The sequence below is a fragment of the Lampris incognitus genome, chromosome 18 (genome assembly GCF_029633865.1).
Source record: "Lampris incognitus isolate fLamInc1 chromosome 18, fLamInc1.hap2, whole genome shotgun sequence".
Taxonomy (NCBI): Eukaryota; Metazoa; Chordata; class Actinopteri; order Lampriformes; family Lampridae; genus Lampris; species Lampris incognitus.
In genome coordinates this window covers 13,761,700-13,777,802 of record NC_079228.1, presented here as the reverse complement: position 1 = coordinate 13,777,802, position 16,103 = coordinate 13,761,700, and the positions used below count along the sequence as shown (strand labels likewise).

At 46.3% G+C, this 16,103-nt stretch overlaps 1 protein-coding gene across 1 annotated transcript in view; it reads right to left on the bottom strand.

The window, feature by feature from the left end:
• Positions 1–16,103, bottom strand: part of trim71 (tripartite motif containing 71, E3 ubiquitin protein ligase) — a 44,899-nt gene that overhangs the window by 17,725 nt on the left and 11,071 nt on the right. The window contains exons 2-3 of the mRNA XM_056298328.1: positions 5,391–5,558; positions 839–973 (exon numbers count right to left, since the gene is read on the bottom strand). Coding sequence (XP_056154303.1) covers positions 839–973; positions 5,391–5,558 — 303 coding nt within the window. The remainder of the gene's footprint in view (positions 1–838; positions 974–5,390; positions 5,559–16,103) is intronic.

Below are 16,103 nucleotides of genomic sequence, written 5' to 3'. Positions count from 1 at the left end.
TCACGATATAGCACATTTTCTGTAAATTCAATGAATAGTTTATATAAAATGACCACATGGAAAGGCCCATTTGTTATTACATTTTGAATAACACACTGGACAAATAAAAGGTAGTTACTCATATTAATTATTTTTCTCCTTTTATTTAGAACCTTGGCAGAAATTGACAGGATTCTTGCGTAGGTGGTAAAAGAAGCTTGTGGTGTTTGAGTCTGTCATTGTGGGGACCGGCATGCGGCATATTTTGCAAAGCACAGTTTTCTGGTCCGCATCAGACTTTTCATACCCAAACCACATCAATATTATAGAAGTTGCCCCTCTTTAGGTACAAGCTCCTCGTTTTGTCCTGGCTGGTCGGAGTCCTTCTGTTCGGAATTAACCCCGTTCTGTGTTACATTCACTGTCCTCCATGTTTGTTTGTATTGCCTTCATACAAATTTCCTGCCTGCATCCGTGCAGTGCAAAGAGCGGAAAGGGTCGTCCAAATGACGAAAAACATTGCCGTAAAGAGTGTGATTTGCGACACAATTAAATAAACGATAGAGTTTAATATGAAATGACAGACATTTTCTATCTATCATCACATGCTATATGTCGTCATATCGCACAGCCCTAGTTACGGTTACTCCAACTTTGACCTTCACCAAGTTATACAAAGATCAGTGTAAATATGACCCCTTCTGAAGTTGGAGTAATAAATGTAAAGGTTTACGGTGGGGTTATTGGTCTGCATGTATATTTACCTATCGGCACAGTGTAAAACCGTGGTGGTGGGGGGTTGTAACAGTGTAGTGTAGTATGCGACCGCGAGCGAGAGGGACTTCAGAAAGTAGCTCACCTTCCACAGTAGCTCACACTCCCTCTCCTCCAGGGCCTTTTTGTGTCTGAGGACAATGGCTTTCACTTCGGTCTGCACCACCTTCGCTTTGATCTCCACCTGCTCCGCCATAGCCTGGGCCTTCTCCATGCTCAGCTGGGGACACAAGGCAACACGGGTGTCACAATTCTGCACCACACCTCCCTCATCATCCTATTTGCTATTCAAATGGAGCAGTTAAAAGCCGGAAATGGAGCGAGGGGGAAAAAAAAACTGTCAAAACACGATGTGGGATGTCTAGCATGACTGTGATGGCGCCGATTCAAATACTGAAACAAACAAAGAAGGACAATGAATCAGTAGCTCAATCACACATAGGAAGACAGGGATGTTAAATGTACTATTGTGCCGTTTCTGGACTTCATTACTCATTATTCATTTCATTACTCAGCTTAAATATGGAGTGGGGGTGGGGGGGCAGGAAACAGGATACAGAACAGCAGGAAACATTAAAGTAAGGATTCTTTTTGTTCAGCATCTCCCCGGTGAATGGACGTGCAGACACCTGCTCACTTATTATGAGCTATTCGTTTCTCACGTTCAGCTGTGGCTTTATGGGGGAAATGGGAAGTGCAAGGGTTGGGGACTAGTAATGTTAACAGTCATAAGCTATTTCACGCTACACAATATGACGCGACTTCATTCCGAGGCCGAATCACGCCATGTTCACCGCGTGTCCAAATGTTGTGTTGACCTTGTTGATCGTACGTATCATAAGCAGTGCAGATGACAAAACGTGATGACGGGATTTTCCAGAGACGACTGGCTGGAGAATGGAGAACTCAGTAATAGAAATACTACTGAAATACGACGAATCCATGGATCAGACGTGGACAAGGTGTTCACCGCCTACTTCACGACACAGCATGGACGTGATGAGAAGATACTTGAAACAGAGTGTTATGAAAGGCGGCAATAAAGACAACCATCACATAGACCAGGGACTTGATAGGTGCTTAGCGTCGGTAAACCAGCAAAATGAACATTTTTCTCCTTTGTTTCTTTGCCCCCCCCCCTCCCCTCCCTCTGTTTTATCTGGCTTTTCCTCTGGCGTTTTTTGGAAGGTCACAGGGTGAGCTGGACCTCACAGAGACGCAGGGGAGTGGGATAAGGCTTCCTTTGTGACATCAGCCACAAGGATCAAAGGTCACCTAAACCCCGAGAGGTTGTGATCTGCAACCCCCGTCTTAAGGCACACCCCCCAATCCCCACCCCTTGGGATAACAAAGCCTGGCAGCAGGGTTCTTTTCTCCTTTCGCTGGGCCATTTCAGGCAGGCAGCTAAAGGGTCGGCTATATCAGGTCCCAACGAGGGGAACCGGGGGGGTTGTTCAAGAGGAAGGGGGGGAGGTTAATCAATACACAGCCAGTGAGGAGGGACAGAGTGTCTTGGTCTAACAACTTTTAAAGTGTTGTGAGTTTTTTTTTTCTCTATTCCCTGGACTTTTAGATCAGCTCCCTTGGTCTCATGTTTTGTCATTCATTCTTCTCTTGAACCAGGTAGATTTAAAAAAAAAAATTTTTTTTTTACCCTTAATCATTTTGTTTCTCAGTCAGGTTCATTTTCTCAGCCCCTCTGTCTCAACACTCTGATGAGAGCAGCAGCTTGGGACACAAAGAAGGTCAAACTGACCAATCAGCCTGCAGAGGGAGGTGGCTCTGACCAACCAGCAGGTCACAAGTTCAGGGTCAGAGGTCAGAGGAGATAATGGGTGTGGAGTGGGTGGAAATTTCCTACCCCAGGGGACAGGAGAGGGTATGTCTGTGCATGAGTGTTTACATATTCTCCGGCATCAGGAGTTACTCCTGGGGTGACCTGGGACAGGACGGACAAACACAGGCATCAAACGGAGGCACAAGAGCAACATATCGCATTAGCAGATGGTAGGTGGTGGCTCCTATGACTCAGCCATTCCACACTGACTTTTTTTTCCCCCTCATAATCAAAGTGAAGTATGTGCCACACAACCTGGTTGTGGGGTAACATTTCTGTGTGAAACACACACACACCCTTTCACAAGTCTACTTCCCTCTGGTTTCCGGGTAGGGGGAACAGTGAGGTGAGACATGCCGTGATCTCAGATGACCTCAGCATAGTGGCTAGCGTTACGAGTCTCCAGCAAGGCTTAAAGACCCCATCCGATTTCCTCTTGTCCCACCCCTTTTTCTTGGTGACGTTTGCATCTTGGAAACCATGTGACCGGCAAGGACTGCCTATTCACATTCCCAGCGAGCGGCGCATTAGCAGTTAATAAAATGCAACAATTTTAAAATGTCATGCAATGCATATGCAAGTTTAGGATTAGGTAGTTAGGTAGTGATTAATGTGAAGGTTGAGTAATGTTTAAATCTGAGGTTAGGGGTTTGGTTAGCTTGATTTAATTAAAAGGTTTCTAACAGGATGACTACGGAGACTACAATAACACATTTCACAAGAAATTTCAACTTTTAGTGCACACACACACACACATATATATATATATATATATATATATATATATATTATATATTCCCCCCTGGCCAATCACCCCGCTCTCCGAGCCATCCCGGTCGCTGCTCCACCCCCTCTGCCGATCCGGGGAGGGCTGCAGACTACCACACGCTTCCTCCGATACATGTGGAGTCGCCAGCCGCTTCTTTTCACCTGACAGTGAGGCGTTCCACCAGGGGGACGTAGCGTGTGGGAGGATCACGCTATTCCCCCTAGTCCCCGCCCCCCCCCCCCAAACAGGCGCCCTGACCGGCCAGAGGAGGCACTAGTGCACTGACCAGGACACACACCCACAACCGGCTTCCCACCCGCAGACATGGCCGATTGTGTCTGTAGGGATGCCCGACCAAACCGGCGGTAACACGGGGATTCGAACCCGAGATCCCTGTGTTGATAGGCACTTTTGGAACTTTATTACTCAATGACCCTGTTTACACTTGGTTTTAAAATGCGCTTTGGGCGATCAGATCACAAGTGGACAACGAGACACATCGTCGTTTACACCTGTGTCTATCATGCATCTCCAAATGCGTCCTGCTGACCACTTGTGATCAGATTTCGTTACTCTGAAGAAGATTTCCTGTTACGTCCTTGTCGGGGATTCATCAGGAGGCATTAGCGTTTACACTACAAAAGATATGTGGTCAAATGTGTCCCAGGCCATCTTGGCAAGTGGTTTGAGTAACCGGTTCCCAAAACGTTTTGGTGGTCGTTTACACTTGTATCCACTTGTGATCCGATCGCAAAAAAACCACATTTTAAAACCAAGTGTAAACAGGGTCAATGTTAACTGGTCATGGTTGAAACTTTTGTTGGAGTTTAAGAATAGCTACAGCAAGAAAAGTACAGGGTTAAATGCAGCAGAGAGACCCATTTTATTTGGAAATTACATGCAAAAATGTAAAAACCATGTATTAATCTCCCTATATAGACTGAGTTTGATTTCTGCTGCAGCTCATTCTTCAGTACAAACAGTCATCAGGATGTAGGTCTTTGATACTCACTTATTTCCCTTTCGCCATTTAAAAAGACAGTGGAATCACACATGCAATGGCTTATTTTGTTTCTTTTTCCACTTTTCACTGGTCTACATAAAAATACTAAAAGATAAAGGGACTCCCATATCTCCTTTAAAACAAAGGGGGGAAAAAAGACTACTGGCGAGTTGCATAAAGGGCAGCAGAGGCACGAGCCATTGTGAGATAACAGATAAACACCCCGAGGTAACAGATAAGACTGTATGCAACTGGCATGGAGACCATTCCCTCTCCTCACATTCTTTCTCTTCTCACTCCTCCTTTTCACATGCATACGCTCCTCTGAAGTATACAGCTGGAGCCAACAGGGGGTCTTGGAAGCTCCCCCACAATCTACAATTACGCAAATGAGGAGAGGCTCCAGCGCGTTTGTCTTGGTGTGTGTGTGTGTAAATGTGTGCACACGTATGTGTGTGTAAATGTGTGCACACGTATACACGGATGAATGTGTGTGTGTGAGTGAGAGCGAGTGTGAGTGGTATTTAGTGAATGTGGGCAAGCCAAATGCTCTAGTCCTTTCTCTGAAATCCTTTAAATACCTCAACTCACCCCCCCACACCTCCTCCTCTCTCCTCCTCCTACCCTTTGACCTTCAGCCCTGCCCCCTCCTGTCCTAACCCCATGTGCCCCACCCCATTCCTAGGCCAGCTGGCCACCTCTAACCCCAGGCTTCTCAGAGCCCTACGCCTGCTCTCTCTCAAACAGAGCCGAGCTGATCAGCTCTAATAGCCGCTTCCATTGTATTGACACAAAATGGAAGGACACATCTGCTCACTTCACCCTCCGGCTGGGCCGCGGTGAGAGTTTGGCTTTGTGCGAGTTTGTTTTTTTGTTTGTTTTTTGCTCAGCTTTTCAGAACTGCTGTAATGACCCGATAGGGAATCAAGCCAATCTCCACTTATCCGTCCCGGTGCATCGTTTGCTTGTGTTTGCAGGGACACGGATGTACACAAATACACACACACACAGTCTGGCTCATGTCTTACTTGCACGGCCTGTCGTCCCTGCTGTGCGTCGGCCAGCAGCTGGATTGTGACGGCTCTGGAGTCCTGGACAGCATCCTGCAGGTAGACAAAGCTGTGGCCCATGTGACGGCCCACGCTGCACTCCCTGCAGATGGGCACCGAGCAGGTCTCACAGAAGAACAGGAACACCTGAGAGAACGGGGGAGAGAACAGCTTTTTTAAATTCTATTTATCTATTTCAAGCATAAAGATCATGATAAAGATAAAGACCATGAACTAGGTTCCTTGTTTTAGCGCTCTCCTGGACATCATTTGAGCACAAGCGTCATCTCGGATCATTCAAGACCTGAACAGAAAGGCATCCGTCCCGTTTCATAGCAGGTCACCCAATTGGATGAAAACATGTGTTTGACTGTAGTTAGTTAGAGCTCATATCATCTATACATGAAGAGACGAACCATATCGTCCGTCATAAAGCCGTCAGTCTCGCTTGGTCTTGCGCGCGCGCACACACACACACACACACACACACACGAATGACAAAAAGTTCATCCATATGCATGCATGGGAGATGGAGGGGGATGCAAACCTCGACACACCCAAAAGAGCTGCTGCCTCCCAAAGTAACCGAGGGCTGAGGGAAGGACGGAGGGTCCTGGTTAAGCAATGATTTAGGACAATTTTTTTGCACATCTGGGGAGCAGGATTTCGAAAAAGACTTTAGATTTGTCTAAACCTTTTCTTCCAACTTGATGGAATTCTGACCAGGAAGTTGGCGACAGTATGCAACTATAATGCGATGAGAATTCCCATTCGGCTTTTGACTTAAAATATTTCTTTAAGCGTCCGGGGTGGCGCAGCGGGCTATTTCGTTGCCTGCCAACATGGGGATCGCCGGTTCGAATCCCCGTGTTACCCCCGGCTTGGTTGGGCGTCCCTGCAGACACAATTGGCCGTGTCTGCGGGTGGGAAGCCGGACCCCCGGATGTGGGCATGAGTCCTGGTTGCTGCACTAGCGCCTCCTCTGGTCGGTCAGGCCGCCTGTTTTTTGGGGGTGGGGGAGGGGATAGCGTGATCCTCCCACACGCTACGTCCCCCTGGTGAAACTCCTCACCGTCAGGTGAAAAGAAGCGGCTGGCGAGTCCACGTGTATCGGAGGAAGCATGTGGTAGTCTGCAGCCCTCCCCGGATAAGCAGACGGGGTGAAGCAGCGACCGGGACGACTCAGGCAAAAAAAAAAAAAACCTCCTTTAATGCTTGCACTTAAACAAGCCGATAATGGGAAAACCGGCAATAAATGGAGTGAAGAAAAAATAGATATTTGCCAAAATATCAGTGATGGTACTGGTTAAGTTTTGTATTGCTGCCAGCTACAATTTGAAGCGCCAGTCAGGCCTGCTTCCTATCACGCGTTGCGGCTTACTTAAAATAGATTTTTTTGTGTCAACCTCAAAAGCCGTTTTTCCCCTGGCGAAAAGAACAGATGGCTGAAACAGTTTGGGAAACACCGGTCACTGCTGACCACCCCCCGAAAAAAAAAAGAAGGAAATGTCACAGTTAACCTTACTTCTCAAAGCTGCACTTTTCTTTAAACCCCATGTCACAATGCTGATTGGTTGCAACCGGCGGCTAATTAAATATGCGCTGACTGTCATATCCCAGGGAGACGCAGGATCAATGGCCTCCAATAGCAGAGGAGCTGAGTGAAGGGGGCGGGGCCTGCAATCAATCCATCAATAATGGCTGTTCCCCCAGGGAGCAGCATAATCTAATGAGAGACACACATGCTAACACACACACACACACACACACACACACACACACCACCCCCGCCATCTGACTTCCACACCCCCCTTCCTCCTTAAGCTTTTCTTGAATCCCTTTCTTCTCATCCTTTCTTACCATCCTTCCCCTCCTCTATTGAACCCTCTCTGCCATTTCTGTCTCTGCACCTCTCTGTCACTCTGTCACCCCCCCGCCACACACACACACACACACACACACACATACATGCCCCACCCCCCTACAGCAAGGCCAACAAAATTCCAAGGGGAAGGGACGAACAAAAGGATGGAATGCAGCTGGACTGGAGTGGAGGAGGACGAGGACAAGGAGGGGGAGGGTGGAGATGGATGGATGATGGACAGAGGGCCTAGGCAAGGGGAGAAGGTGATGGCAGGGGTGTGAGAGCGTGTATGTGTGTGTGTGTGTGGGGGGGGGGCTTTGAGGATTGATGCTGCGGGGACGCAGTGGATTCCGGTAGCCAACCCGTTCCGCACCGCGTCTCTGAGAGGCGCCAGCGGCTATCCATCTTGGCGAAGGCACCTCAGCTTTAATCAGCTGACGTCAGTATCAACTCAGATCTCACGAGTCGCCGGCGGTGGACGCAAGTGGAGACACGGCGAGATGAAAAACAACAGGTGAGCCGAGGGCTTGCTAAAAAACACCGGGGGTAGCGTTTCACGGGCACTGGATGCTACAACAGACGGCAGTGAGACACTTGCGGCAGACTTACTACTATCTGCAACTCGTGCGTCATTAGCAACTCGTGAGTCCTTCGGGCGTCACGTGCACGCACATACAAACACACAAACATTTGTGGATTACATAAGACACTGGCCCCTTTCAGCGCTGGTCAATATTATTGACTCACACAGGATACTGGTTTCTTCTCAGAGACCCCTACTCAAGAATATAGTCTTCTCTTGCTCGTGTGTGTTCTCGTTCATATTTTTCATGTTCCGGTAACACACGTCGCTCACAGAACATTTTAATTCAAAATGCTTTACGCACACGCGCGCACAAAATTAATCTTAATCCAACAAGTTGGCTGTTCCATTATACGTGCCTCCTGGAATAGAGCAGGCATTTCGTGAGCATGCCTTGAGCTGGACATGTTAAAAACACATGTGCAAGGGCGTGCACACACACACACACACACACACACACACACACACACACACACACACACACACACACACACACACACACACACACACACACACACACACACAGTCTTTCAGCAAGCCCATGACACATAAATGTGAAAAACAGAAAAGTTCAGGAGGCAAAATAGGTGTGTCGTCACAGTAACAGGAGCTGTAAATTCCTGAGAACATTCTGGAGAAGGAAGTCTTTGGGGTAAGGTATTTCACTTCCACAATTAATTTACATGACAACCACCCGTGCACAAAGACACACACACACACACACACACACCACACCACACACCACCACACCCACACCTATATACATGCTAAACAAACAGGCATTTACACACAAAACACATGCACACAAACAGACCAGGGCTGCCTCCTCGTTTTCCGGGCTGTTTGGAGAGGGGAAGGGCCGCACCAGGATGAGGAAGTGAGTCATTGCATTTCATTACTCCGCTGGTCGTGCCTCCTCTCACTCCCCATTAGACTCATCTCCATTACATTACACTTAAATACACACGCACACATAAACAAATGCAAACGCGCAGGCTCCCAAGTTGGCCAGGACTGGGCGCCAGACATACAAGATGATGAACAAACAAGGTTATTCATTTGCCATCGCTTCCCCCTCAGGATCCCACTATAACTGACTAGGGACAAACTCACTCCAGCCTGGGTTTGAAGGAAACAGTCTTATTACTAGGGCTGTGTATTGGCAAGAATCTGGCAATAAGACACATATCACAATATATATTGCAATACTAGCAGAGGTACCCAGCGCTGCCTGGGGAAAATGTTCTCACCAAAACAACCAACACGATCTGATCTTTACGATATAATCGATGAAATATAGGATAATTTATATGATACATGTGATAAAAGAATGTCGAATAAACAAATGTTATTAACGAAAATTATCAAATGTCATAATTTCAATCCATTCATCAAGCTTCTTCGCCAATGTGTGTATTAATCGCCACAAATCTGCCGCCGCCGCAAATCGCCACAAAATAAACTCATTTTTGCAGCTAAATCAAATTTTTTACTGGGCTTTTGAAATATTTTTTGAACTGTGCAATCCTTGGAAAGTGCTGATTCTAAAGATAGCTTTCTTTTTGTTCTTCAGTGAGTATTTCTGGAGTTTTAAGTGAACATACAAACATACACTCTTGCTTTATATATATATATATATATATATATATATATATATATATATATATATATATAGATACTGCGATACTGTAAGGAAGGTGATATGTTGCAATTTCACAGGCCTGTGTTCTTTGTGTTTACGCAAGTTCCTGTCTCAGTTTATGTTGGGAGTGGAAAAGTCAAATGGCTGAAGACAGACTACAACACTGCTATCTAACAATCGGGGTTTTACACATAACACAAAATGAACCACTATCTGCCACGAATCTTTGCATGTAAACTATCAATTAAAAATCGATTGTGGTTTTTGAGAATCAATACAGTATCACAAAACATAATATCGCGAAACTCATGTGTATTGATATTTTCTTACACCCCCTATTAATTACTGTCCTGATGTCCTTGCTGTAAATTCATATATGTAACAGTAATTTCATACCCAACCATGTACCACGGAGGGCCATGTGCATGCAGGTTTTCATTCTAACCCAACACTACATTAGCTGATCTCACCAATGAGCACAGCTTCAGCCAAAGAGGAGGACCACACAGGGAAATCAGCTGGCGTGGAGTCCGGCTGCAATGAAAACCTGAATACTTTCGGCCCACCGAGGCACATGATTGATTGCCGCCGTTTCATAGATTTAATCTTAATAGTTCCAAAGATCGCCACAGTGAACTTATGAGGTTAGCAGGGATGTTACAGCAAAATGCAGGATGACCATGGGGGGGGGGGGCCTAGCCTAATGCTTCCAAGGTCTAGCCAGTGAGCACAGCCAGCAGGCTGAAGTTAAATCCTCCCCCTCTCTACCACCATCACCACCACCACCACCACTACTACAACGCCCGCCCACCACCACATCGGTACTGGGAACTGGGGGAGAGGGCACGAGGCCGACCAGCCAGTCATATCACTCGCTCTAGCACTCGCTGCCTGCATGCACACTGGCTGGGGGAGGGGACGGGGGCCGGTAACATCACACCACCGTGCCAGAAACTATACGACTGCTCTGGGAACGGGGGAAGCATGCTCTCTGAAAGAACCTTTAATTGTGGTTCTGTGAAGAAACAGATTTCAGAAATTGCCCCCGTGATTCTGTGCAATAAGGCCACATCCCTACGGCACGAACACTTAGCTGGGAGTTTCCTTGTTAAAGCGTCTGAGCCGATTTGACACATTTTCTCCAAGGAGTAGCGCATCTGTTGAACGTTGCCTAAACCGTTCTCTTACACACTGGGGCTATCTAAATCTCTAGTTTTTGGGTAGCTTGTCTAGTTTTTACACTTTCAAACTGCGGAATGCTTTTCCTATACACAACTTGGAGGCAAGGTCTCTTTGCATTTTTAAAAAGCTCTTGAAAAGCTTTTCACTTTTGCTTTTTTTCCCTCTTCCATTTTACTTAATTATGTACGTTTGCCATCTTCCATACTAGCTTATCTGTCTCTGTTTTGTGATTGTAAATCACTCCGAGTTGCACGTCTCTGTATGAAAAATGCTATGCAAATAAAGATTTTTATAATTATTATTGTTAGCTAGAGTCTGCTGTAAATTATACATCGTTCCATCAACGCTTCATACAAACTAGTGAGTAACTCCATTAAGGGCGAGCATAATGGAAGTATGACTTGGGCTCTTTTCCTCGGTGTATAGCGTCCCCGCCCGAGGCGCAGGAGTGTGTTGGCTCTTTGTTTGTCAGTCCTTCAGTAAGACAGGAAGAAGAAAGGCCGTAGATGGAGAGCTATACATCTCACACGGTGGCGGAGCTTCTCGGCGCATAATTGCAGCATGTTTGGCTGCTCGAGTCGAAGACAGTGTGTGAAATTGCGGTTCCTGTTGTGTTAAGCTGAGAGGACTCCTGCTTGGCAGACAAAAGACAGTGGAGCAATTCTTCTAAGACTCACCGTTGAGACAAATAAAAGGGCGACAACTGGACTGGCTCCCAAAGACACACAAGAGAGCAACAGATCTGAAGAGACCAAGATATTTGAAATCGTTTTACCCCGACAGAAACAACCTGAACAACGTAACACATTTTAATGTTTATAGGCCAGATTCTGTAAATACTGAAAAAATAAGGAGAAGAAGAAATTTAAACCCACAAATTAAACAGCTATCGTTGGATCTTAACATTGAGCCGGTTTCCGAGTGTTGGATTCCAACATGTCTAAATACTCATCTTCACGCCAAAGAATCAGAGAACTGTGTCGCTACGCTGGCCAGCGTCGGGTGATAAATAAACCATTTTAACATAAAACCCTGAAATTAAACTTCCTGTGCAATTTTACAAGTCCTGCACAATTTATCACAGCAAGGTCCCAACACTGAGTATTGCAGTAAATTGTAAGACCATTATATATTTTATTGAGGAAAATGAGTTTCAGACAACTTTATGAGAAAAAAAAAAGAAGGATATTCTGATTGATCCCTGATCTTGAAACCAAGTTGTAAGTTTAAGTTTGAGTCCTAATCATTCCCCATCATCCATCTACACACATCAACACACTGGGTGCATTTTTTCTGTAACATGAAGCACTAGTTGTCATAGCAATTTGCACTTTAAAATCAAATCAAACTTAGTTTATAAAGCACAATTTGCACATTAAAATGCAATGTAATTGAGTCCAGGTAGCACAGCGGTCTATTCTGTTGCCTATCAACACGGGAATCGTCGGATCGAATCCTTGTGTTACCTCCGACTTGGTCGGGCGTCCCTACAGACACAAATGGCCGTGTCTGCGGGTGGGAAAGCCGGATGAGGGTATGTGTCCTGGTCGCAGCACTAGCGCCTCCTCAGGTTGGTCGGGGGCACCTGTTCGGGGGGGAGGGGGGACTTGTGGGGGGGGGTAGTGGGAACCTACCACGTGCTACGTCCCCCTGGCGAAACTCCTCACTGTCAGGTGAAAAGAAGCAACTGACGGGCTCCACATGTATCGGAGGAGGCGAGTGGTAGTCTGCAGCCCTCCCCGGATGGGTGGAGCAGTGACCGGGATGGCTTGGAAGAGTGGGGTAATTGGATGGATACGATTGAGGAGGGGATAAAAAGGCCGGGGTTTTTTTTTTTTTTTTTAAACGATAAAATAAAAGTCAAAATAATAGACAAGGGACTGTGGGGCATCTTTCAGCTTGTCAGAGCATGCACGTGTGCGTGCACGCACACACACACACACGCACACACAGACACAGACACAGACACACAGGTCAACAGAGTAAAGTGTCGGCCGTCATACACAGATAGCATCTCTATGATTCAAATAGAAATCATTACTTTATGGAATGTTCTGGAAGTAATCCTTAACAACAGCCGATATCTTTATATAGTGAGCACACTATGGCCCTGACAGAGAGAGACGACGGCAACTGGAGGCTTGTCATGATCCCACAGGCCGGTGGTGGTGGTGGGGGGTAATGGATGGTACCATTAAGAAACTATAGCTTTTCTACTTGACTTGGAAATGCACACTTCCACTCCGTCTATACAGAGCAGGAAGAGTAATACGGTGGTGGGGACCGCTCGGTGGTATTCCCTTTCCCGAATGCCAAATATACTGCATCATAAGGCCCAGTCTGGGAATGGGAAGGGTGGAAAAGTCGGTGAAATACCCTATCCTACATTCCCGCTAATGACAGAATGCCACCCGCCGGAGAGAGCGGCTTTAATCAAAATTCCAACTAGTGGCCCCTCTTCTACTATGTTTGAAACACCGTCTCCGTATCCCGTTTCACTTCTCCTCTATCCCCCCGCTCCCCGTATATCTCCTCTTGCAAAGCCCTTTCTTCTTCCTGCCATCTCTCTTTTCTCCTCCCATCCCTCCTTTGCCGTGCTTAGCCGCCCGTCTCCTCTTTCCCCGCAGTGAGAAAAACCCGCTGGCTTTTTGCCACGGACATGCAAACACAGACACGCCTGCTGATGTTTTGAAACGCTGCCAGATACTACACATGGGGGTGGTGGTGGGGGGTGGTGGCCGAAAGCCAGCGAGCTGATTGGTTGACCCCGCAGCGGAGAACAAAAACAAACCACAGTCAGCTGGCCTCCTTAGCCAGTGAGCATGTGACAGGGCGCCCTGTGCACGGATAGTAAGGCTGTAAAAAAAAAAAAAGAAGAGAGAGAAAAAAGGAGAAGCAAAAGGGTAGGAGGAGAGCGACGAGTGGAGAGAAAGGGATGGGAACAAGACGCCAGTGGAAAAAGCATCAGAAGGAGAAAAAAAAAGATCCGAGCAATATCGACCGAGGGGGAAAACATGAAGAGGGAGAAACAGATTGAGGGAAGGGGGGGAAAAAAAAAGAAATTCATCCGGCGAAACCGCGCGTGTGAGTGAAATGTGATGCAGCTCTGTGACACATTCTGGTTTACATTCACGATACGCGTGTGTGACTGTGTGATTGCAAGGATAAGGAACACCACGCTGTAAAAAATAACCTGCTGGTTTAACTTTTAAAAAAAAGAGTAAGGTAACCTATTACAACCCCCTTTCTGGGTAATCTCAGCCAGAGGATGCAAAACTCAAACGATCACTTCTCCATAACATGGGGGCAACCTAAGAGCCACGGTAAAGACAGACAAATCCCATGAATGTGCAGACACACACACATTCATCGGATTTGTCCGTCCTTACTGCGGCTCTTAGGTGGCCCCCATGTTATGGAGAAGGGATCGTTTGAGTTTGGCACACTCTGGTTGAGATTACTCAGAAAGGGGCTTGTAATAGGTTGCCTTACTTTCTTTCTTTTTTTTTTTTAGGTTAAATCAGCAGATCATTTTTTACAGTGTACCAACAACCCACATACTAAATGACCCTTATTCTAATACAACAGGAAACATGGGTAACGTGCACCGCCCTCCTCAACTTCCACCAAAGGGTTCACTCAGGTAATACAAATCATCTGGGGATCTCACCATGTGTGTGTGTATATATATATATATATATATATATATATATATATATATATATATATATATATATATATATATATATATACACACACACACACACACACACATTTTTCCGCGTGCAGGTTTTTATTTTAGCATTTCATCAAATAGTAATAATTGAATAGTTCTTTAAATCTGATGTGTACAATCTGACTAAACTTTTGTTATATTTCAGTGTACCGCTCTCTCTCTGTTCTCTCTCTAAATGTCTAAACAAGGGTAAACTACACAATCGTGTCGACACACCTTGGCGAAGTCATCTGGGCTTGGGAGTTGATGTCAGACCTGCTTGGAGGGGTTTATACAAACCACCATTAACAAAGAAGGTTGCTGACTTACAGTGGAGAATTGTACATGGGATAGTAGCAGTTAATGCTTTTCTTTCTGTTATTGGTCAAGGTGTGAGTGATAAATGTCTTTTTTACTCTTACAAAGAAACTGTTTTCCACTGTTAGCTGGAGTTTGTGAGTGGAGAAGAAGCATACTGGTACCGATTTTCAAGAACAAGGGTGATGTGCAGAACTGTAGTAACTGCAGAGGTATAAAGTTGATCAGCCACAGCATGAAGATTCGGGAAACAGTAATAGAAGCTAGGTTAAGAAGCGAGGTGATGATCAGCGAGCAGCAGTATGGTTTCATGCCATGAAAGAGCACCACAGATGCGACGTTTGCTTTGAGAATGTTGATTGAGAAGTATAGAGAAGGCCAGAAAGAGTTGCATTGTGTCTTTGTAGATTTAGAGAAAGCATATGACAGGGTGCCGAGAGAGGAGGTTTGGTATTGTATGAGGGAAGTGTGACAGTGGTGCGGTGTGCGGTTGGAATGACAAATGGGTTCAAGGTGGAGGTGGGATTACATCAAGGATCGGCTCTGAGCCCTTTCTTGTTTGCAATGGTGATGGACAGGTTGACGGACAAGATCAGGCAGGAGTCTCCATGGACGATGATGTTCGCGGATGACATTGTGATCTGCAGCTAGAGTAGGGTGCAGGTTGAGGAGAGCCTGGAGAGGTGGAGGTATGCACTGGACAGAAGAGGAATGAAAGTCAGTAGGAGCAAGACGGAATACCTATGCGTGAATGAGAGAGAGGACAGTGGAATGGTCAGGATGCAAGGAGTGGAGGTGACGAAGGCGTATGAGTTTAAATACTTGGGGTCGACTGTCCAAAGTAACGGAGGGTGCAGAAGAGAGGTGAAGAAAAGAGTGCAGGCAAGGTTGAGTGGGTGGAGAAGAGTGTCAGGAGGGATTTGCGACAGAAGGGTACCAGCAAGAGTTAAAGGGAAGGTTTACAAGATGGTTGTGAGACCAGCTATGTTGTATGGTTTGGAGACAGTGGCACTGACGAAGACAGGAGGCGGAGCTGGAGGTGGCAGAGCTGAAGATGCTAAGATTTTTCACTGGGAGTAACGAAGAAGGACAGGATTAGGAACGACTATATTAGAGGGAGAGCTCAGGTTGGACGGTTTGGAGACAAAGCAAGAGAGGCAAGATTGAGATGGCTTGGACATGTGTGGAGGAGAGATGCTGGGTATATTGGGAGAAGGATGCTGAATATGGAGCTGCCAGGAAAGAGGAAAAGAGGAAGGCCTAAGAGGAGGTTTATGGATGTGATGAGGGAAGACATGCAGGTGGCTGGTGTGACAGAGGAAGACGCAGAAGACAGGAAGAGATGGAAACAGATGATCTGCTGTGGCGCCCCCTACCGGGAGCAGCCG